General features: G+C 49.8%; 1 protein-coding gene across 1 annotated transcript; it reads right to left on the bottom strand.

Annotated features, from left to right (window-relative positions):
• Positions 1-2,577: 2,577 nt before the first annotated feature.
• On the bottom strand, positions 2,578-22,506 carry ZIC4 (Zic family member 4). Its single transcript, XM_047784288.1, has 5 exons — positions 22,257-22,506; positions 18,524-18,608; positions 11,831-12,448; positions 7,040-7,358; positions 2,578-5,091 (listed from the first exon to the last, which is right to left on the bottom strand). Coding segments are annotated over exons 2-5 (1,008 nt in total). The 5' UTR covers positions 18,594-18,608; positions 22,257-22,506; the 3' UTR covers positions 2,578-5,090.
• Between the last annotated feature and the right edge of the window lie 1,232 nt (positions 22,507-23,738).

Here is a 23,738-nt window from a genome sequence, read left to right on the forward strand (position 1 = left end):
TCAGGTTTCTCCTGCTTCGTTCTGTGCCAAAATAAATTCAAATCCCTCTAATCATTCTTGGGCCTTTTGAAAATAAATGACATCTCTGCCTCAGTTCCCCTCTGCACCGGCATCTGGAACTCTCAGAGAACATAAACTCATGTGGTTTCAGGACCCTCAGCCTAGAAGAGGAACATCCTGCTGCAGATTTTGAGGTTCCTGTGGAATGCCACTCTTTCTAGGAGGGTCTGGAAAGCTGATTCAGAGAGGAGCTAGGGGATGAGGCTGAAAGTAATGGGGAGTCTTGTAAGTAATAGTAATAACCAAAATTCTAAATATTTCAAGAATTATCTTATTTACCGCTCAAGACAAACCTCACAAGAAAAAGATTCTTTGAAATTCTCTTTTAGCAGATGAGGAAACTGAAGCACGGGGAGGTTTCATCCCTCATGCAGGGGCACAGGGCCATAGGTGGATACATCTGCCTTCCTGTCACAGATGCACTTTCTACCTGGAGCTTTTATTTAGAGTAGGGAAAAGGAGAGGCCCAGTGGAAATCACTAGCAGGCTAAGGTGCCCCCAAACTCCCCTCGGCCGTGGTGCTGTCACCTGCCATGGGAAGTGGATAACTTCCCCAAAGTACACGAGGTTTTTCTCTAGGTGAAGCTAGCCAGGAGCACGTGGGCACCAGGGACTTCACCCCTCTGCCAAAGGTCACATTATTGAACTTTCCGCCAAAGAACAACACTTCGCAGAAAGCCCGAGCAGTCTTAGGGGCAGGCGGCGCACAAATGCCCCCGCGCACTTCGCCTGTCCTCGCCTCTTTCTCCCTCCACTCCGCAGCCTCAACTCCCAAGCTCCGACTGGAAAGGTTCAAAGGCAGACCTTTCCTCCAAGGCCCGCTGGGGGGCCAGGCGCCCTTCCTCACACTCTCCTCTCGGTTCCCGGAGATGGTTGGGCCATGACTCCCAGGGGCACAGCGCTGTCCGGGGCGGAATGGGGAGGCGCGGCTGGAGGGGCCGATGTTCCCTCTGGCGGGCGGCCGTCCAGACTCGGCAGCAGGACCAGGCGACGAGCCTCGAGGGCCCTTGGCCCAAGGTGCCGGGGCCGTTCTCACCCCTCCTTGCTCCCACCACAAGGATTCCGTCGGTCAAAGGGTTTACTGAGCGCCCTCCCACAGAGGTCAGGAGAGGAGACGGGAGCAGCAGGAGAGGCCTCTCTAACTGGTCCCCAAGCCGGAGGAGGGGGACTCTTCTGAGAAAGGGACGGGAGGGGGCGCTCATCCCAGGACTAACCGCCAAGGGCCTCCTACTCGCGGCGCCCAGCGTTTTGGGCCAGTCCAGTGCCCGTCCCCTCGGGGCCGCTCTTTTCAAACACCCGCGGGTCGCCCTGAACCTTTGAGCGCTGGGGTCCCTCCCAGAACCTTCTCTGCAAACCTGCCGCCCTGACCCTATGAACTGGCTCTTTAAAGTGTTCTCAAAAGGAACACCATTCAGACCCAAGAGCCGTTGTCCTCCCACTCAGTTCATCCTAAGCCCTAGCTAGGCCTGTGGACAGCTGATGGAGAAGCTCTAATGCGAGGGAGGAGTGCATACTGGTGCCCAGAGGCTCGGCAAGAGCTGGGAAGGTAGGAGGAAAGTTCTGGTGGTTCAGGTAGTTCTGATACATCTGAAATCATTTCTCCAGTGACAGGGCCAGATAAGAGAGCTTCTGCATCAGAGGCTAAAACTCACCGGAGATCCCAATCGCGGCACAAAGAAGAGTCAGTAGACTGTAGCCACCTAGTCTTAGGGCTTGGCTCTTCCCTGTTCTCTGAAGGAAGGTGCGAGGTCTGACCATCTGCTGCTTCCAGAGGGAGTGGGATCCAGCTGGGAAGACTCCTGAGGGCAACTGTGCCCAAGGTACCCCATCAGCGCTTAGGGAAGTCTTGAAGCCAGGCTAGCCCTCTCTTTTTCTTCCTTTGTTTTATTCTTACCAACTATCAGGGTTTTTTCTGGTAAGTCAGAGGTGGTTTGTGAGAGGGTGCGGGATGCCAGTGCCATGAAAGGCAGCCTTGCCCAGAAGACATTGAGAGCATTGTTTTACATTTTCTGTCCCTTAATGGACACCAGTTGATTAGTGCCAGTGTCATTGCAGTGAAATTAGGGCAGGGGAAGTCTTCCCTTCCAAGGCTGCTTTGGTGGATTCCTCCATTTTGCTGCCCTGAATAACTAGGCTTTAGAGATGTTTCTGTGAAGCCATGAGGGAAGGTAGTGAAGAGGACAGGGTGCAATATGAGAGCCCTAAATCTCTCCCAGGATGATAAAACAATAAATAACAGGACACTCAGATTCAAAGGAGGAAAGGGAACATCACGTGGTTTATTTCCAAAGAAAATAGCAAAATGGAGTTCCATTACACAAAAGTCTTTGAAGGGAAAAAGTCACAGACTTTAATTCATTTTTACATATTTACAAGCAAGATTAAACCACAGATTTCAACTATGTTTTCATTCAAAAAGCATTTTCAGTCAAACACATAACAACTTTTTATTTCTTTGAAGTTAGTTCATAATTTAAGGATGCTAAGGGGACAGATGATAAATCACAGTGTGGGTAAAGAGGGCATCAAATAGTCTAAGGTTTAAGTCAGGCTTTCTTGCGTGTGTGAATTATGATTACAAAACATTTGCCTGTCTGTATAATTCACATTCATTGCAATCATTACATTTTCCCATAAATTAACAATATAAACAAACATATGGGGACCTCCAGTAAACAAAAAATCAATATAAGAGACAACATTTTGTAGCAACTATAATAACAGCATGGGTTACAGCTTGGGGAAACTTCTTTACAAATCATTTAGTCTGCACACACAGGGTGGGGAGGCTGCAACATCCTCATTTATTTAAATCACCTTTAAAACCACATCCAAAGGGTTGGGGGAAACCTGGACAGGGTGAAAGTTTCTTTCCTGGGCTCAGTATGAAATAAAGAACAGGACACGAGGATGGGAGGGGGGGGGTGTTTGCATGCACTTTGGGATCCTGGACCTTCTGAACTCCAATTGCCAAGATTCTGAAGAAAGCAGGAAATTATAAAAATGTCTCTCTCCCTCAAGCCACTCTCCTTTCTATTAATGGCAGAAAGGGCTTGCTGATTGCTACTAGTGGGAAGAAACACACAATGGGTCTATTTTTAGCAGAGATTGTCTTTGAAGGAGCAGGAAATGTTAGCAATTGCTTGGCTGCAGCCTTAGGTTCCAAGGATCAGGAGCAAGAATGCTGGGAGCTCAACGGGTCCCCAGGTGACCTGCCTTGGACTGACTGAATGCAGACCAGTGAAGAGAGAAGCAGACATGCAGTGTAGCTTAGGGTACCTAATCTCTGTCTGTACCACCTACATTATTTCCCTCCTGTCCCAGAGCCAAGCAAAGGGCCTCTCAACATCTGCACACCTCGACACACCCTGGACTTGATGTCTCTGCATTGCTTTTGTTTTTCCGGTAGCAGGACTTAGCCCTAAGTTACCAGTTAGTGTAGTGTGCATGTATTTTCTTTTTTAAGAAGTTTGATTTTATCTCTTTAGAAACGGTTTGAAACTAACGGGGCAGAGGGAGTTTGACAGAGAGGAGAACAAATCGCTGACAAAGAACCTTTTACGTTTCATCAGCGTTGTTAGGACGACAAGAAGGAATGTCTCAGATAATAACTCCCACTTCAAAGATTTCTCAGCTCAATAGAAAGCGGACCATCCTTTTTATTCAACCACAAGGACTGGCACTAAAGAAGACTCCACTGTTTGATTTTTTTCCACCATGTTTATTTTTCCCCTATTCACTGGGGTACTTGGATAAAATAAACAACAAGACAATTAAGGGAACATGGACTTCTAACTTTCCTGCCATCTTCCCTATCCCCTTGGCCTTGGGCTCTTGAGTCTGTGCCCAGGGCCAGCCCAGGCCTGAGGGGTACCATAACCCCTCGCTAGGGAGAAACAAGTTTGGAGAGCTATGAGTAACTTCTGGGATAGAGAGGCAGAATGCGCTGTGCTGGGGCCAAAGTGAAAATGTCCCAAAGGCACAGTCTGAACTTCCCAGACTCATCCAGGGTGGCTCCCTTCCTTCTCTAAAGTCCTATTCAAATTTAGGCCTTCACCGTGCTTCAGACGCAGAGAGGCACTTGGCACTGAACTGAGCTGGGGATGCTCATTTGTTAAGCTTCTGAGCTTCCCCTAAAGTTATTTAGTCCTGACCCTAGAGCCTCTTTGGGGCGCAGTCGAAATGCACAGAGTCCAGCTCCTCCCTTTCCTGAAAGCGTCCCTGGAGCCAAAGTGCCCGCGCCCCCATGGAAGTGCAAGGTGAACCCCTAAACTCTGGCCAGGCAGGCCCCTAAGGAGGAAGTATATACTGGAGAGCACGGTGACAGTATTAAATGGCGTGAAAGCAAAGGTCAGCGCAAATGTATCTTAATAGAGTGTCTGCAGTGAAGTGTGCCGCCTTTGAAGCGGCCGCTCCCCGCGCGCATTTCCATGGCGAGCCTAACGCGGCATGCTGATGCGCCGTCAAACTCACACTTTCAACCCCAAAACCCGACTCTTTGAACAACCCGAGCTTGATTAGACCTTTCTCCTTTTCTTTCCCCTCTTACAAACCATTTCCTCGCCTTTAGAAACTCGCCATCAAACCCAAATGCGCCCTCTGATCACCGCAGAAAGCAGAAACAAAGGGGGCTGAGCGGCGATTCAAGCGGCCCTTTTCTTTCCTCACATTATTATCCATTTTTATTATGATCGGGAACAAGTGCCCATTCGCGTGGGTTTTGTTTACCGGAAATTAAATGAAAATGATTTAGCCCGCGTCAAACAAAAATATATACTTGTATACACAAGAAAAAAGGCCTGTTAGACGTAAATATTATGTCCTTAATGAAAAGCCTGGACGGGCTCCAGGCTCGGCCTTTCAGGATTTCAGTGCGACTTGCCCATTGCCATAGAAATCCTAACTTACCATGAAGATGCACCGTGGCGAAGAAACATTGCTTTGTGAGCGGGCCCTTTGATGTCGCAGGCGCGAGATGCGGGCGCTCAGCTGCGCTGGGCGAGATTACCTTGCGAGCAACGCGGTGGACATCTGTAACAAGCAAATGAAAAATTAAAGGCGATTAGTGACCGACTATGCATTTTTATTTTATTTCATTATTTTGGAGCGGGGTAGAAGGGAAACTAGGGCCTAGAAATAGAAAAGAAAGGAGTCCTCTTTGGAGGGGGGGGGGATTTTTTCAAAACATCTTCAGAAGAAGCAAGTTCCCCAGATGCCCTCAGCACCTTGGCACTGGGACGCGTATTTCCCGATGGGAAGGAGCTGTTTGCTGTGAATCTCACTCAGGTCCTTGGCTAGGCAGCCTCTGGACCCTATTGTGGTGGGGGCAGGGTGGGGAGGGGATTGAAGATCCCCTTCTACAAGGACAGATTCACTAAGGATGTATTTGGAAGATCCTGGTTTTATTAGCGTTAATGAAAACAGTCCTTCTCCAGTTAGGAGTTATTTATCTCATGTAGGTGTGCAGCAACAGACAGAACCGAGGATCCTGGAATGGTCTCTGTAAAGAAGAGAGAACAAGTGTATCCAGCAGAGTGACAGAACAAGGGCTTGTTGTCTGGACTCAGCTTTTTAAATTGAGCTCTTCAGGGGAATCCCCCTAGGTAGGAGTACCACACACCTACTTATCTTTAAATTCTTAGGGGACTGAAATGGGTCTACCAAAACTTTTCTCTCCATTTCTCCCCCACCCCCAAATCTTAGCAAAGATTTTGAGCAGCACCCCCCCCCCTGCAGAGGGTGGCAGACTGAGAACCAGCCCCTGATTTTTTTCCCCTCTTGGCAAAAAATTCAAAGATTTTCCTCTTCCCTGTGCCCAACATCTGGTTCTCCTTCAGGGAATTTGGTGCCCAGTATATCAAATGCACATTCAATCTAGACCCAATTGGGTATTTGCCTTTAAAAGATTTATTATTACAGTTCATCTCTTGCCCCTCCTTTAAAAAAAGACCATCTTTGTGTGTTTTTTGACAAAGACCACTGCAAAGTTGACATGATTCATCCAGATGTTGTTGCCTAGGCAGAATCTCTTTGCTGTGGAGGCCTGGGCTTAGTGATATCATTGGCCCATTCTGCACCCTCAATGCCAAGCTCCCACAAAAATCCCACAGGCAGCACCTCTAACAAGGGTTGGGTGGGGAAAAGGTGGCTGGTCTTAGGAGCCTTTAGAGCATTGAATTGCAAAATCTTTTTTGAGCTCTTTTGTTTATATTTTCTGTTGTTTAGACTCACAACCTACCCCAAGCATATTGAGCAGATAGACAGACAGACAGATGTATCTGTGTGCTTGGGACAGTCTACAGAGGAGTGGCATGTAATCCCTAGTGAAGATGCTGACCCCACTCTGTATAAGTGGTTGGAAAATTTTGAATCTGGGACTTGAATAGGTGGGGGAGGGGGAAGTGTTGGGAGGTAAAAGAGGACAGAAATAGGAAGGGACAATACCGGCAGAGAAACTCCTAAGGAAGCTCAGACTGGAAGCTGGGAAGGGAGTAGGGATGGCAATCCAAGTGACCCAAGCCTCGAGGAAAACATTTCCCATTCTGTGAACCACACAAGATCCTTGTGGTCTTACTTATGCCACCTGTAGTTGCTAATATTGCACATAAACTCTCCTAATACGGTTGTTGTTTACCTCTTGCTTATCTCTTTCTCTAGTTTCTTTGCACTGGTTTCAGGCTACCCAGTCATGAGGGCATCTGTGTGTGAAGGTGGGTGGGAGTGCAGGATGTGATGATAGAATCTCTATGGGTACCATTATTGATATTTTAAGATAATGGACATTATATCAGCATATTCAACAGCTCTAACAACTATCAGTGGTGACCTTCCTTCCCTTCTTCCTTCCTCACTCTCTCTTCAATCCTTAATACTGGAGGCGGCGGCGGCGGCGGCAGCAGCGGCAGGGCCAGGTGGTGACACGGCACTCAGGGGAGCCGCAGGGGCTGCGGCGGCGGGGCCAGAGCCCTGACACACGTACCATTCACTCAGGTCGGCGCCACGCGCCACCACCGCCGCCGAGGAGGCCACTGGGGGCTCGCGGCCGAAGTCCGAGGAGGGCGACACGAGGGCAGATGGCGCGGCCGAGTCGTAGCCAGAGCTGGGAGGCGGCGGCGAGCGCCCGTGCACCTTCATGTGCTTACGCAGGGAGCTGGGGTGCGTGTAGCACTTGTCGCAGCCGCGCACTTTGCACGTGTAGGGCTTGTCGCTCGTATGCACGTGTGAGTGCTTCTTGCGGTCGCTGCTGTTGGCGAAGCGCCGCTCGCAGCCCTCGAACTCGCACCTGAAGGGCTTCTCCCCTGATGGAGGCAACGCAGAGACATTAATGCGCGTGGGCTGTGGCCCCAGCCCGGCCTCACCACCCTCCCCCAATTTCTCTTCCATTTTGGGAAAATTACCACGAAAAATTTCAGAAACCTCTTTCCCCGGCGCTTCAGGCCCCTGCTCTGAGCTCGCCCCCTGAGCTCCCTCCCGTACGCCTCCACCCCTCCCCTTCTCCCGCCAGGGCCTGGGGGGAGGGGACGGGGAGGAGCGACAAAGACTCCATCTTAGTCTAGTTGCCTGCCTAGAAAATCCTGATCCACTCCGGTTGTTTTCCTCCAAATTTTCTGCACCCAGAGTCAAAAGCACCTCTGCCCAGAGAATAGAGTTGACTGAGGAGCTTACATCCGCTCAACTTAAAGTTGCTGTTCCACCCAAACGTCTCTGCTCCCCCCACTTCCCCGCCCAGCGGTCCTACCCGCATACATTCAGTAGTGGCCCAAATTGTCTCCTAAAACAGGTTTTGTACAAATGCCAAGGCGATGGAATAATTTAAGGATGCGCAGCCGATGCACACGGCCTGTGCATAATGTGGATTCGTGCTGCAGGGAAAGGTATTCTGAGCAATGATTCACTTCAGACACGATTTTTACGGGAAATGGAGCCCCCTCCCCTTCCCCTTTACCCCCTGAGGGCAAACATTTAGCAGCATTCTTCAAATCTTGCCTAAACCTTCCCGGATCCCTCCAGATACGCGCGCCGGCAATAATGTTTTATTACGTTGCTCCAGCGGCCTCCCGGAGACTCTACCGCGGGCAGCCGGCTCTCCTGGTCCAAACTGACTGTGAGAGGTTGACCGGTCTCCCCAGACCATCCACGACCCGCGAGCGGTCCAGCCTCCCAGGCCTGAGCCGAGAGACCCGCAAGACAGGTTCTGCCCGAGCCAAGCGGGATCCGGAACCTCTCCCGCAACCTCACGATTGGTCGCTGCGGCTTCAGGATGAGCGCAGCTGCAGCGGTCAGGCCAGGCCTGGCTCTGCGAACCAGAGAGCAAGCGAGCTGCTGGGGTAGACCAGGGAGGGTATCGGATCCGTGGTGTGATGCCCTGTAGAGCCGGGGGAAGGCGCGAGCGCGTGTTAGGGTGGAAACATTGGCTGAGGACCGAGCCCCAATCCGGGAGCTCACCGCCGGCTGTCTTCGCCAGCTTGTGGGGGAGGAAAGGACCCCAAGAACCTGGAAGCCCAGGTTCCCGCTGGAGCTGCAGACGCTGCGGGAAGGAGGGGAAGAAGTGTCCATGCTCTTTAAACAAACGGATGCGACCGGACGCCCTAGGTTGACTACCAAGCGTCTGGCTAAAGAGGAAGAGATGAACAGCTGTAGGACTCTTGCCTTTGTGGTCGCTTCTCCTGCCGCGTCCTGGAAAGAAGGGTGCTTAGGGGGCAGATTTGAAAAAACAAAGCCCGCGTTCTGGGGCCCTATGGAGGCTCAGTCTGAGCTAGAGGTTTGCGCACAACCTTCGCCTACGCGCGGCAGCGGCTGGAGCTCCAGCACCGCGCGGCCGCGGGGTCCTCTCGCTGCAGGAGTATTGTTAGTACAGTGGAACACTGGACGGTGCCGGTATCAGCCATTTTTCGGCACACTGGTACAATTTTATTTAAAAAAAAATAAGAGAAAGATGCAGAATAAACTTGGGCTCCTATTTGCCCTCTTTTTCTCCTCTCTAATTCCTGTTAGCATCTGCAAAACTAAAACTTTTCTTCCTCCCTTCCTTCTTTTCTTTTTAAAATCACTTACAAGAACCATAGAATTCAGGGCCTGCAAAAGAAAGCAAGATTTGCTGAGACAACAGAGGAGAAAGGGATTTTGAGGTTGATTGTCACCCCCAAATATCCCCCCCAATCCCATATCATGATCTCCTTGTTGGACATTCATGTAAAGCAGATACAATGATTTCGTCCCAGACTAGGAACAGAGGCGAAAAAAGCAGGGGCAGCCTGGAAGTTCCAAGGCCCCCAGGGAGGCCTGGTGAGGCGGCGCCCCAGCTTCTTCCCGGTTCTCCACAGCAGCAGGAGGAGCTCAGGACTCCTCGCCTAACTCTGCAGCCCCCACCCCCCGTCACGCAGCCTCCAGCTCTCTCCCTCCCACCAGTCTGGGCGCTGCGCCCTGGGTGGGTGGGTGGATGTGGAGAAGCAAGGTTGGGATAGGGCCCCGCAGCTAGCCCCAAGGAGCCTGGGCCGGAGGCTAGGTCGTGAAAGGCTAGGAGTGTCCTCCCAGAAACTCAGCAGCCGGGAGAGGCCTCGTCCCCGGCCCGGCGCCCAGGCCCCCTGGACAAAGTTCGGCAGCAGCGGGGCAGTTCGGCTCGCGCCATTTTCTAGCACTTGTAGCTGCACTAGGCTGTCCGAGCGTCTCTGCCCAGTGTGGTCTATCCTCCTCTCTCTCGGATCCCAGCCCTGCCTCCTTCTACCAATTGCCTGGGAGAGTGGGGTGAGCCCCCAATTCAGGGGTTTTGAGAAGGGCGCCGGCCGGTAGGCCCGCGCCTCCCTCGCGGCGGCACCATTGTTCGGGGATTGCTGTGAGCCCCGCAAAGCGAAAGCTTTCGGAGCAGGCTCGGAGCAGCTGCCTCCGAAGCCAGGCCCGGGATTCAGATCCCGGAAAATCTCAACTCCTGAGAAAGCAGCTCCTATTCGCCGCTTCCACGACTCGAGGAAATGAAACGTTATTAATATTTGAAAAGGCAATTATTTTCTTGTTGAATCGAAAACTGTCTTCATGAATAATTTGTAGTGAGGTCTATTGCCATTTGAGAAACATTTTGTTGGTTTTTTTTTCCCCCCTCTTTTCATTTTTTGAGAGGACGGTTTGAGGTAAACGCCAGAGCAGGAGAGGCTCTGTAGATCCCCCCCTCCCCTTAACTCCGGCGGTAATGAATCAGGACTGCCAGTGGAACCGGACAGGGTGCACTTAGAATTCTGTTCTGAATAGATGTAAACCTGAGCCAGCTCGAGCGCACTGAACTTGCTTCTCTGCTGTAGGTCGATTGCACTGAGAATTTAACCATTTTCTGCTTCACGGACTTCAAACAGTAGGCCGGCAAAGAGCAGTAAAAGTTTGTTTGTTTAACCCCCCCACCCCCACCCCCGTCATTAAAAAAAGAGTTCCTTTTCTGGCTCAGGACTGCAAGTCTACCTTCGTGGTGCTCCCCCAGCTCAATGAGCAGCTAGCCTGAGGGCTGTGATCCTGGCCTCACTTCTCTACTCCTTACCCAGGATAAAACTGCAAGCAAGGGGACACAAATGTTTGAAAGAGGTTGGAAACAGCTCAGAAAAAGCTCAGAAAATCCGGACATTTCTGGAAATAAAGTAGGAGACTAAAGTGGACTTTGATCTAGCTTCCTTGTGTGCCAATGTCCTGGTCAGGGATCTGCCCCAAGATTGCATGGTGTGGGGGGAGAAGGTAGAATTTAGCAATCTTCCTTCCTGGGCATTGCCAGCCTGGGAGAGTTCTTTGATTTTAATAATTGCTGATGTTTCCACCAAAAATAGAGGTGAGTAAGGCAGAGTGCCAGGGAGTAAATGTGGGGCACCAAACTGTAACTTACTTCATCCTCTCCTCATGGGCCTCCTTCTCCCACCCCTAAAATGGAGGAGGAGAGATGTTGACTTCTCAAACTTTGAGGAAGTGGGGGCAAGAAAACCCTAGCTAAGGAGAGTACAAACATCACCTGCTAAACTAATTAATGTAACTTAACAGGCTGTTCTGGGAAGTGTGAAAACTTTCTCCTTGCAATTGCATTAATTAGAGATGCTTCTGGCCAGAGGAGTTCAACTTTGCAGGCTTTTGAGCAGGCTCCGTTTCTTTCTGTTAACTAGAACTAACAGATGTGGTTGACACATGTCCCCATTTCACTTATCAGCTCAGTAAATGACATTTAAAGTGGATGAGTCTCCTTGAGTCTCTGCTAAAGCAAAAGAGAGGGTTTGTAAAACATCCCAAGTGCAGGGCACCAAGTATCCATAACAGGGGCAAAGTTAGCCCCTGAGATTCCTAGTCCTAAAGAAGGAACCAAAGGCCTGGTGGACATCAGTTCAGGTGGCAGTCAGGTCATCAGGCCAACCATTGGAAGAGTGGTGGCCACACAATTCCAAAGGGACTGGGAAGAATTAAATTGTTCCTATGTCTTTACGACTTCGAGGAACCATGCCTTTTTAACTATCTTAAAATCAAACTCCATAAGCAGAGACCACACATTTGCACACACACAGAAACCCAAGCACCCCCCCCCCCCCCGCAGCAGTAATCTCTTACTGTCCTCCCCATACACAGCCTCAGGAAACTTCTGTGATTCTAACAGAAGGGCATAATTAATATTTTATGAACTTGGCTCACGGAAACACCAAAATACCCCCCCTCCCCCAAGGTGGAACTTGAGGAAATCTAGCCCTGGGGGCCTGAAAGAGGCCCTCTGCTTCCCCAGAGGGTCCGCACGAGACAGATAGTGCAGAATACTGACCTGTGTGAGTTCTTTTGTGTATTTTGAGATTTTCTGATCTAGCAAAGACCTTCCCACACCCCGGGAAAGGACAGGGGAAGGGCTTCTCGCCCGTGTGCACGCGGATGTGATTTACAAGTTTGTATTTGGCTTTAAAGGGCTTGCCCTGGCGCGGACACTCCTCCCAGAAGCAGATGTGGTTGGCCTGCTCAGGGCCGCCGACGTGCTCCACGGTGACGTGCGTGACCAGCTCGTGCATGGTGCTGAAAGTTTTGGAGCAGAGGCGCGGGGGCGCGGGGCCGTCAGCCGCCAGCCACTTGCAGATGAGCTCCTGTTTGATGGGCTGGCGCATGTAGCGGAAGAAGGCGCCGGGACCGTGGGGCGCGGCGATGTTCATGGTCAGGTTCATGCTCCCGTAGCCGTGCAGGGCTGCGGCAGCTGCCAGGGCGTCACTGCGGGCCACAGGTCCCGGCGGGAAGGGTTCAGGCCGTGCGTACATGTCTCCGGGGAGCCCCAGACGCAGGAGTCCATTCAAAGTGCCGCTGGGGGAGGCCTGGGGAGGCTGCTCGTGAAGGCCTGGGAACACCAAGGGGCTGGAGGCGGCAGCGAGCTGGGGGCCATGGTGTCCAGAGCTGCTACCTGTTGTCGAGACAAATAGCGCGAGTGAGAGCGGGCGGCGTGGGCTGAGCGTTCTACCGGGCCCCAGGGGGCAGACCCAGCCCAGCCACACCACGGCCTCTGCGGTCAACGCCGGGACCGAGAGCCAGACGGCGGCGGCAGCAACCAGGGCGGACAGCGAAAGGCCAAGCGCCTCCACCAAGGTCCGGCTGAGCGGCAGTTCAGTAGAGCCCCCTGTCGCTTCATGAGCAAGACAGTGACGGTGGCGGCAGGGTAGGTGGAAGGGGCCGTGGGGTGCGCAATGCTCAGTCTGTGGCTTGTGGTGGCCCCTGGGCTTTTCTCCGAGGGGGTCCCACCTGCGCTCCAAGCGCACTTTGGCGGCCAACTCCCCGGGACGCTCCAAGCAGCGGCGCCCTGCGGAGGAGTGGAGGTGGGGGAAGTGATGTTGTAGGTGGTGGTGGTGCCGAAGCGCTAGGGCCATATATACTAATTTCAGAGCCCAGCTCGGCTGGGAGAGGGCGGCCTGCTGCATCCCGGCCGCGGCTCCCCGGAGCTCCTTAGGTCGGGCCGCTCACGCCACTGTCACCTGACAGAGGGGAGGGGAAAGAACAACCAGAAAAAAACTTCTGCAAAGTTCCCCCCACCCCCCAACCCCACCTCAAGTTTTGGGTTGTGACTTTTTTTTTTCCTCCCTCTCTCTGTCTTTAATGCCTACTTGAAATCCTGTCCACTACAGAGGCAGCAGCGGGGAGCGTAAGGAAGTGAATAGAGATTCGGGGACGCGGCCCGGGCCCGCCGAGAGGAACAATCGCCTAGGTCGCCCATTGGCCCGCGGCCCGGTCCGACGTCAGCGATGACAGGTCTCTCCGCACGCGAATACACACACACACACACACACACACACACACACACACACACACAATCACAACTGCTCCAGCTCCCCTCCCCACCCCCATCTCACGCTTCTACTGCTCATGCGCTCTGACCCGGGCATGGATTCTTTTCTCCACTTGTGAGCCCCCTCCCCCTTCTCTCCCGCAGGCTGGGCAGATCCGCTTGCCTCGCGGCTCCTGGAAAAGAGCGGGCTTGGGTTTGGGGAGGGGGCTTGCGCTGAACGTAAGGTCCTAAGGACAGACCAGAGCCCCCATCCCCGCCGGGACTGATGGGCAGCACCAGGCGTGCGGGGACCGCGGCCTGCTTCTACAGTGTGTCCCAGGAGTCGGGCCGAGGCGAGGGCCGGGACTGGGGGAGGAAAGGTGGCTACAGACTGGGAGGCCCGCAGCCGGAAAACTCCTAGGTCCGCAGCTCTAGCGCCTAATTTTGTTTTCTCGCTTTCTTCGAATTTTCTCCTGTCTCTGTCTCTCTCTCTCATTTCCACGAAACCCCTGACCACACTTTCGCGTCTTACTTGGATCCTTTCTTCTCCCCTCCTCCTCTCTTCTTCCCACTCCATTCTTCCCACTTATCCTTGCTGGCTCCTTCACCCCGGTGCCTGGAGAGCTCAGAGACCGGCAGAACAGGGAATCTGGTCCTGAACCGAGCCCCAGGAGTGGCCGGAGACGGTGATGACCTGGGGGAGGCTGGCTTGGAACCCACATCGCCCTCCTGAGAGGGTCTAAAGATACTCCATCACCACCCCCAAATCACACGGACCTGCGGGGCCAACCAGCCAAAGAAACAAAGGCGAAGTATGAAGAGGAGGAGCAGGTCCTCAACCCCAGGTCTCCCACCGTCACCTTGCTGTCTTGAGCTTGGTACCCGAACGCAGACTGAGCCTCTGGGAAAAGGGATAGGAGCACTTCCACTTTGAGCTCCCTCCAGCCACTTGTTGCCCGCGGCCTCATCCTGTCTCTCGTTGCTTGCTTTCTGGGTTTTGGAAGAGGGGATGCCAGGTTTCCTGGCCCTGGCTGGGAGAGCGACCGCGGGCCATGGCCTCCTCTCTCGGGATGCCCTTCTGGGCTGTGGGTTCCGCCGTCTTGGGGTGGGGTCAGCCGGTGGACAAAACCTTCAGTTCTAGCCCAGCCGAGTGTGGCATAAACAGAGGAGTGGGATTCTTTGTTTGTGCCGACCGGCTAGGGCCAGATGCACCGCCGGGCGGTTTAAAAGCCTGCTGGCCCTAAAGCCAGCCTTCCACTAAGTAGCTGAAAATCCCATCCTAAGTTCTTGGGGCTCCCCGGTGGCTATAGAAAGTACCCTCAAAGCAGCGAAAGGCTTGGATTTTTTAAGAGAAGTTTTAAGGATTGAGTTAAAAAAACCCATTCCCCTAGCAGAGGTGACAAGTTTGTACAGATTACAAGGAACTCTGATGGAGTTGATTGAGCTACCCCACTCATCTCCAGCACTAAAGACTATTCTTAAACATTTCCTGGTCATTAAATAAGGGTTTCTTTTAAATTTTTAAAAATAATTAACTTATTTATAGTAGTTGGCAGATTCTTTGAGACTTTCTTCATTTAATGGATTGTTCCCTGCTCAGGGCCACAATCTCATGAGGGATTGATTTCCACAACAATTTCCCTCAGCTTTGACAAGTCCAGGTCTTTCTGCTCCTCTGGCCAGAAGAGCTTAAACAAACTACCAATAGATACTGTGTTAGCATTAGGAAAAAAAAAAAAAAAGTTGAAGGAGGGCATTTGACAGCCAAATGTTTTCTCCTCTGGAAACCAAGAGCTTCCATATGGCAGTGTTGACACTAGACTTTGAGGATTTTTCTCCTTTTCTAGCTTTCACCCTCTCCCACATGCTCACTTTCTGGGATTTAACCCCTCTTCCCACAGGTGCCTTGTTTCCATTTCCTCCACCCTTTCGCACTTCCTCAAAGCACTGGTTTCAAGGCTTCCCACCACACAGGTACCTGTTAAGTAAGTGCTACAGCTGTCTAGGCCAACCCATGAAGGTTCAAAAATCAAGCAAAAACCAAACCAAAATCAAAAATCAAACCAATGTGTTCCTCTTTGGGGCCCCTTGCTTAGCTGTTTCTGTTAACCATTCTTCATCGCAGAACTTAGACTACTCCTACTGTAGTATTCAGGCCTAAGTGCAGGGGACATTTCTTCAGTAGTCCAGCAATTAAAAGATTTTCTTTCCTATCCAAAAGTAGGTAATCTAAAACCTACCATTAAGGATGTTTGTCAAACATCTACTTTGGCATCTATTAAAACTCTGATTTGTGCAAAAATGGATCACTTATACATTGTGACCACACCTGCAGTTCTCCTGTGGCACGGTAGGTTAAGGCTCTGGCACTGTCATGGCAGCAGCTTAGGTCACTGCTGTGGCACAGGCTCAATCCCTGGTCCAGGAACTTCCACTTGCTGTGGGTTTGGCAAAATAAAATAAAATAAAATCAGCCTGACCACACCTGCATCAAAAGCTTTGACTAATACCGCAGTTGTTCTAGGCTGTGGACACTTTTGGAAGTCTGATGAAGCTTGTGATTTTTAAAAATTCTTTGTTTGTTGCCCACACTTATAATGGAAGGAAACTAAAACATTCCATTAGAAGGTGGTAAAAATAAAGAAGCAATTTTTTTCCCCATCCAAATTTGTAGACCTCCTGAATTCTAATTACTGACTCCATGAACTGCAGGGATAAGAAGTAGATACTTTATATACATAGATTTTTACTACACTACATATTCTCTCTTAGTAAGTTTATCTTTGAAAAGCTTTGAACATGAGTTTGGCTTTTTGTTCCAACAGTGAAAAGGCAGATACATCTGATTCAGCCAAATTCACAGAGAGTAACTTGGCCCCATGGAGATCCTTTCCAGATGCAGCCTTCTCTTGAAGCCCTGAAAACATCTGGACAGATCCTGGGTAGATACTTCTTGAGAAGGCAGGGGTCAGTTGATCTAAGGTCATTGAGTTTGCCTGATCTTTGCAAGTTCCTTGGAGCCACATGGTTCATACCTTGGTTGGCTAACCACAGCAATGGGACCAAGCATTCTTTCAGAAGGACATTTCCCAATGAACAGAGATAGGGAGAAAGAAAAAAACATTTCACTCACAAATATTTATAGACTGGGAACTTTGGCTGATTACATAAGGGTATTCAATGCATATCTCTAAAATAAGCCCCAAAGCAGTATCCAGCTAATCACAGATGACAGGTGGGGCATCAATGTCAAGGAGGCATATTTTAGTTTTCAGTGCATTCCTCCAAGTCTTCCAGTGCCCAGGTAGCAAGGATTCCAGATTTCATTCACTATTGCCTGGGCAGGCTAAGTAGTAATGTCTATCAGTGTTGCTCAGAATTTTTCCTTCAGAAACTTTCTCACTACACTTATCCCCAATACCAAATGCTTGGCTGAAGCATTTTCTTCTTAATCTTTCTGGGGGTTATATCAATGTTAAGTCTACATTTCTGTTTAATTTGCAGAAATGACGTATTCTGTAGCTCAGATCTTCTGCAGAGTTTCAAGAAGCACTAGGAATTTCCATGGGGACTTGTTTGGAGCAAGTTTCACTACAAGACTTCAAACATGCTATTAGATCCCAGAATCATATCCTAAGCACCTGTGTTTGCCCAGGCCATGACACAGAAATGTCATAAACTAAAGTGATTGTCTAGTCCTGTTGTATAGAAATATGATATTTTGTGGCCCAACCATCTGCCAGAGCTCCTAACATCATTGGTTCAAATGGGGGAATGTCTATCTTCTCTTCTTTGGGAATAAAAGAAGTGGGGGAGATTTCAGACCAGTAACTGAGCTATTTTTCCATTTTGCTGTTTTAAACAATGCTAAAAGATGATTATCTGTTGCTGCTTATGCTAGGATCCCAGGGGCTGAGAGCCACTGCACAGAGCCTGGCCAATCACAAAACTTGTTGCTGAGTATTCTGCATCTAGGTCTGCAGTCTCTTGTTAATCCTTTCTTCCCTGTTTCTGGTCAGGATACCACCCAAAACTAGGGTCAAATCTTTTCATAGGCTATTCACAGACAGAATTCAAGATTCTTACAGTGAGAAGTTGTCTCTAGTGTTACCAGGGAAAGAAAACAACAACAAACAAACAAACAAAGCCCTTAAGCTCCTGAAGCCTGCTTTTGATCCATGCCCAAACTATACAAAGGAAATGAGATCTTTTGGGATTGTTGAAATAAAGCTATTCCTTCCTTCTGCTGTAGAAGTTTAGGCATTAATCATCATTAATGAAACTGAGTATGAAAGAAAATATGCTTGAATAAAATTCTTGGATACAATTTCCAAGCAAAATATCTTTTGACAAAAGATTACAAAACATGGTTAAAAGATCTCCCAGAGCAGCACTGAAGAATTAAAATAACTGAAATTACATAATAGCCACATCTCTCTTGAGAATTCTGCTATTGAATCATCCCAAAACAATAGAAGAGGATCATTTCCTAAGTTGTCCTTTTAACTTCTGTTAAGAAGGTTGCTTTTCCTACCAACAAGGAAATACCTTGGAGGCAACCGTCAGCTGATAGTATAGTTGAAATGAAGGGAAAACAGATGCCTGAAAGGGGACACACCCAACCCTAAATCATATGCTTATTCTAAATGGAATATTAAATTAAATTCTTCACAATGAAGGTATTCCTGACAGAGTGGCTGTCAGTCACTCCCCATTCAGACACCACATTGTGGGAACATCGTTGCTGCCACATTGCAGAAGGCTGGTGTCCCTGGTAAAGATGATGCATATCATGTAAACCCCATCACCAAGATCAAAGTCTGCTCCTTTCATGGAAGCCAATACATGTCAAACCTCATTCCAATCAAATCGTCCGGAAATGAATTCAAGATGAATATGTCATAGAATAATGTGACAGTGGAACTGCAGAAGGTCAGGGGTGGTTGTTTCAATGAGAGAGTCGTCAAATATTAATTCTAGAACGTCCAGATGAGTAGGCATTGAGGGGGATTAGCTGGCTGCTGGTGGGACCTTGTGTCGCTGATTTGTGTGCAAATGCATCAAATCACTTAGAACCAAGGTGTTGTTCTAAGTGTCACTGAGTCTCAATTTCAAACTTAGCAACCAACATAACCAAAAGACCAAAAGAATACACAAATAACTTCCTACTTAAAAAATAACTTCAGCAAACCAGTATTCAAAAAGAGGATATTAACTTACTTGACTCTTTCAGGGTGTTTCGGTAAAGCCGTATTCGTTTCCTCATCACCAAAGAAGTCTTGTATCTCATTTTCTGCCTTTGAGCCTGTTTGGGAGGAAAAGAGAGATGGTCACTACTTAAATAATTTCCTACATATTTGCATGGCAAGACTGTGTGGCCTGAATAAATGAGTGAAATAACATGTTGGTCTAGGGAACTTTTAAGTGTTTCTTTGATTATTTTCAAATTTGGAAGTGAAGGAAGAGGACCCTGCTGGAAACTACCTACATTTACTGCAAAACAATATATCCTTGGTGATAAAAATATTAAAAGTCATCATTTTCCCACTAGATTTTTATCTGTAATTCATTTGTGGATCTCCATTACAGGTAGAGTTAAGCACCCTTTCAGTCAGTCAATGTTTGAACCTCTCACTCCAGAATTTAAATTTTTTGTTTGAGAAACTCCAATAATTTTCTGTAAGTTTATGAATTGAGTTTGGTGAGAAGGAGCTCTGGGTATCCTTTGGGAGGTTATCAGATTGAAAATTGAGTTGTGGATGTGGGAACTGATGAGATTTTTTTTTTTTTTTTCGGATTTGTAGAGATCCTGTGATGGTGTGAATCCCTAACCCTCACATGGCTTCCACCCCCTCACCCATTTGTAAACCATCACTTGGTTTATCAAAGTTAATTTAAGATCAGGTTAAGGAGGGGAAAGATTTCTATCAGTTGGTCCTGGCTATCCACATTTCTTAGTTAAGAAGCTCAGAAATACCCCCCCCCAAGCCCCCCAAATATTAACATTCCTTATTGGATTCACTTTGTGGCTACAGCAATCCAGCCTTTGGCCACCTTAAAGCCTTAAACCAATCCTGGGGGACCTCTGCATCTGTCTGGCAAGGCTGAAAGCAGTGGAGCAGGCAAACAGAGGCGATTCACCCAGCCCCAACCCTCAATTTGGCCTAGAAAGACAAACAGTCATTGAAAAGGTCTCAGGCTGGACAAACACAGCAAGCTCTCTGTCAATGAGGACGTCTGCCTGTCTTGACACTCCAGCCCACAGAACAAGCGGTTGTTTAACTTGCTGAACCACAGGCCAAATCCAAGTGGGACTCTGCTATCTCAAAGGCTTTCCAGTTCTCTGTGCTCAAGGATCCCTTTCTCTCTCCCTCAACCTCCAACCCAGGCTTGAACTACCTTAGGTGTTTTCACCCTTCCCTCTTCCTTCTTTTCTAGGTCCAAGCCTGGGGTACGAAGGGGTTGGGGGGTAAGGGTGGGTGCAGTTAGACTCACCTTTTCCCAGAGGGTTTTATTTATTTTCAATTCTTTCTAACTGAAAGACATCTGTCCCCAAAGGTAATAAGCTCCTTCCCGCACAAATCAGAAAAGAAAGGAAGCCCAACTTTGCATTCCTACAGAAGGGCAGCATGCTGGGCGTCCTTGCTCTAAAATTTCCTCATGGCAGGATGTCTGGCACGAGAAAAGTCCTGGTTGGTTGGAACTAATATAATTTACTTTTTTGCTTCTGAGGGAAATGGGTGTGAGTTTCCCTAGAGAACTCTGTCCACCCACAATGCTGCCCAGGCCAGGCCCTCCCTTTAAGAGTCCTGGGTCATTTCTATCCCCAAGTCCTGGCAGCCTTTTGTGCATTATAAACCCACAGGCATGCAAACAAACATTTTAGAGACTGGGCTTCAGACAGGCAACTGGGACCAAACTTAAGCTGCTCCTGGAGCAGCTCCATTACTGGCCTGTGCATGGAACCTGGGTAAATATCCTCTCCTTTGGTTCAAGCTCTGACCCCACTTAGCAAGTCCATCATCTTGCTGAAGGAGGGCTGAAAGAATCTAGGAGCAGTCCCTGGGACCCTGGACCTGAGCTCCCTACTAACCCAGGGATATAAAACCCCTGAAAATGCTCGGCTTAGTTTTCTCCAAGTGGTTGCTTCTGACTTGTCTCTTCTCATCAGCCCTGCACACTAAATCATCAGTCAGGAGCACAATCTGGAGACTTACTGGAATTTGCCTTCCTTCCTACACCTTGAGAAAAGGAAAGGGTGTTTCAGTAATTGATCTTGCTAAGGGGAGAGCCATGAAAGTTGACCCTTGGGTACAGGCAAAAGGCATAATATTTCTTTGGGGGGAACACCAAGGTTACACATTGTGTTGTCGCCCTAGCAGGTGCAGGCCTGCCCAAAATCAGAGGTCATCTTCAGCCTGCTTCCCAAGCCAGCGATTTCAGTCCGGAACCTTCACCGCTGCTTCACACTGATTAACCCGCAGGCGCGCCGGCAAAGCCATGCCCGCCTCTCCCACACAGCTCTGCAGTCGGCTATGCAGGGGCCCTTCGGGCTGCCTGAAAGCTCCCCAGTCAAAGCTAAAATGGCTCCCCACCTCTGCCTGGCCCGAGGTCACCAGCTGCACCCAGGACTTCCCTGGCTCCCCTCCATCGGGCCTTCATGCACCAGGAAGTCGAGCTGCGAGTCTGGGGTTGTGCGGCGGCCTTGTCTCATTCTTCTGTTCCCTAGAGGGTAAAGCTCGGCATCCGCTAGCTCAGGGCTGAATGATGCCTGGGCGACCTCCGTGTGCCCAGAATAGAATCTGCTTTAGTGGGTCGCTTGAAGCCTGGATATTTAACAGTCCCTTTGGAACCACCCTCAACCTGCCAGCGGCTAGACAGAGGACGGGAACGTGGTGCCTTGCTGCAGGTCGCTCTAAGGTCAATGCTGTCGGAAGGGGTGTAGAAATATGACCTTGGACTCCAAAGGGAGTTTCGTGATGATGGTGCCAGCCAAGATGCAGCCATTCGGATGCCCCTTCTCCATTCCTAAGAGTTCGCTGGCTCCCAGCCGTCCCCAAGGACCATTTATCAACCCCAAACTTTCCCGTTAAATCTTTCAGGCGGTTCTTGCTTTCTTTCCCAGCCTGACTCTGTTCCCGCCCAACTTGCCCCTAATTTCCAATGCGTTTAGGTGTCTAGGGTGGTGCCCAGAATCCCAGGTGGCTATTGCTCTTTCCCTTGAGAGCTAGTTCGCATCCTGGAGAAAAAAACCAAGTCCCAAACCCACGGCCCGGTGGGCACAGAGAGCAGATCCCAGCGGTCAGCGTCCTGAGGCAGGACCAGACTGCACGAGGGCAAGGATCCGACCCCGCAGCAAACCCAGCCGGTATCTCTCTTCTGGTTGGGGGTGGAGAAGCTCCATCATCTTGTTGCCAGTCAGGCTAACTTGGCTCCTCTGACCCTGGAGAAGGGAAGCCAAGTCCTTCCCTGCCATTCTTCTGAGGGCAGGGCCGAGAAGCTGCTTGGAGGGGCCCCTCCCTACGATGTCCGGCTTACTCAGGGAGAGAAGCTCTGGGCTGTGACTCCCCTTCTTGTGGCAACGGTGAGGCACCCAGGTGATTTACAAAGGGGGGAGGGAAGGCAGGAAGGCAACAAGCTGTTCTTCGTCCCCTTACTAGTGGGAGCCCCATGCATCCCCCTTGCACCACTACCCCCCTCAGAGAAGAAGGGATGGACTCATCCCCAGTGTTGCCCGTGGGCAGAAGGTCCCCCTCCTCCCTTCTGTGTCAGTGGGGTGGGGCCTGTACCTCTGGTTGGGGGGGGGGTAAGAAGAGAGGGGATGGGAAAGAAAATCCAGCTGGGCCTCTTACCCAGTGAGGTTCGGGTGCCAAGGGCAGCGATAAGGGTGCTCCCTACCCAGCTGCTGGGGGGACAGGTCCGGTCTGGCTGCCCCCTGGACTCATACACTTACCCCACTCCACCTGTTGCCGGAATCGCCTCATTTCTGCACATCACTTTGGTGTGGCTGAGGGGGGACCACAAACCCCTCTAAGCCTCTCTTTTGTGGTTCCAGCGAGGCGGTCATCTTTCATTTCTCCTTTTCCAGCTTTCGGGAAGCAGTTAGGGAATGTATGATGAAGCAGAAATGAGCCGTCAGGATGATATTTTAATGGCTTATATGTCACGTTGGTGCATGTGGCTTTGAACTGGAGCCGCTTGCGTTTCCTGCAGAGAGCGCCGCAAATCCCACTTGATAACTTCTACAACCCACAACTTTTTTTTTTTTTCCTCACATTCACTCTTACTCTGTATATTTGGACGCTTTTCCTAAAAATACCCTCTTGTCAATGTCCCCCCTGGATTTTCCACGGACTGGAGAGGAGAGGACTGATTTTTTCTTTTTTGAATAATTATTTTCCCTCTCCCCCTCCCAACAACTACCCTTCTCCCCTCAGGTCCCCTCCCTTGTTTTTGAAAGGCAGGCGAGGTGGGCTCAATATTTGTTCTCCCGGGTGAAAGCCGTATAGCCTCCGGAGAAAACTTCTCTCTGCAGATAAGATTTTTACAACTCTAGTGGAGGCAGGGTCTAAATTCCCCTTGTAGGCACCAGAAGGCTCTGTGTGGCTTTGATATACCTTTTTTTGTACAAGGTACAAAATGATTTTTTTTCTTTTTTGAAAAGCAACCCTTCAAGCCCCAGCTTTTTGCCTCCATTCCCTATCCTGCTTTCACTCAAAGTTGGCAAGGAATTCAGGGCTGCTGCACTCAGACTTGTTGCTGAGTACTGAACATTTGATTTTTTTTTTCTTTCTCAAATTTCTACTTCCCAGCCAGTAGCACAAACGCTCAGCCAGTTCCCTTTAGATGCTAGGAAACCATCCCATTTAACAGAAGTCCAATTTTGAGCAGGGAGAGCCCAGGGAAAGGGCAGCTCAGCTCACCAACCCAAGTAAGTAATCTAGCTGATGGAAAAGACTAGAAAATAAGAAAGGTGGAGAGGCCAACGTTGACCCTGCCTTCCTCCAGCCTCTCCAGCCTAAGCCGGAGACTGGGCAAAGAATATTCATTTTCATTTTCCTCTTGCCCAGGCACTGGTGCGTTTCCTAACGGGTCGCCTGTGAAAGGATGAGTTGAGGTCTCTTTGTCTGAGAAAAGAGTTTAGGGCTCTGATTCAGCTGCAAAGAAGCCAAATGAAGTTAGAAACAAAGGGCAAATTGAAGGATTCCGACTCTTGGCTTTTTGTGTTTTCCTTACTAGAAAATAATTAGACCTAATGAATATGCAGACGCTTCTGCTAAACCCTCGGCCAGGGCTGCTGGGTTTTAAACAGAGCTGCGGAGAAATGCAACCTTCATCCCCCAACCCCCCGCATCCGCGTGCATTTTTTGAAATGCATAAATGTTGCTCGCCTTAATTGATTGAGTCACAGAGATTTTTTTCCCCTGCTTTTAAG

The sequence above is a fragment of the Phacochoerus africanus genome, chromosome 1 (genome assembly GCF_016906955.1).
Source record: "Phacochoerus africanus isolate WHEZ1 chromosome 1, ROS_Pafr_v1, whole genome shotgun sequence".
In the NCBI taxonomy this organism is placed as follows: Eukaryota; Metazoa; Chordata; class Mammalia; order Artiodactyla; family Suidae; genus Phacochoerus; species Phacochoerus africanus.

What these genes read in the sequence shown, in the direction of transcription:
- ZIC4 (XM_047784288.1), bottom strand. Translation starts at nt 18,593, where the DNA reads ATGAGATACAAGACTTCTTTGGTGATGAGGAAACGAATACGGCTTTAC. An exon ending in AAACACCCTGAAAGAGTCAA is followed by an intron (nt 12,449 to 18,523) that starts GTAAGTTAATAT and finishes TCTCGACAACAG; the next exon opens with GTAGCAGCTCTGGACACCAT. An exon ending in ACACAAAAGAACTCACACAG is followed by an intron (nt 7,359 to 11,830) that starts GTCAGTATTCTG and finishes TGCCTCCATCAG; the next exon opens with GGGAGAAGCCCTTCAGGTGC.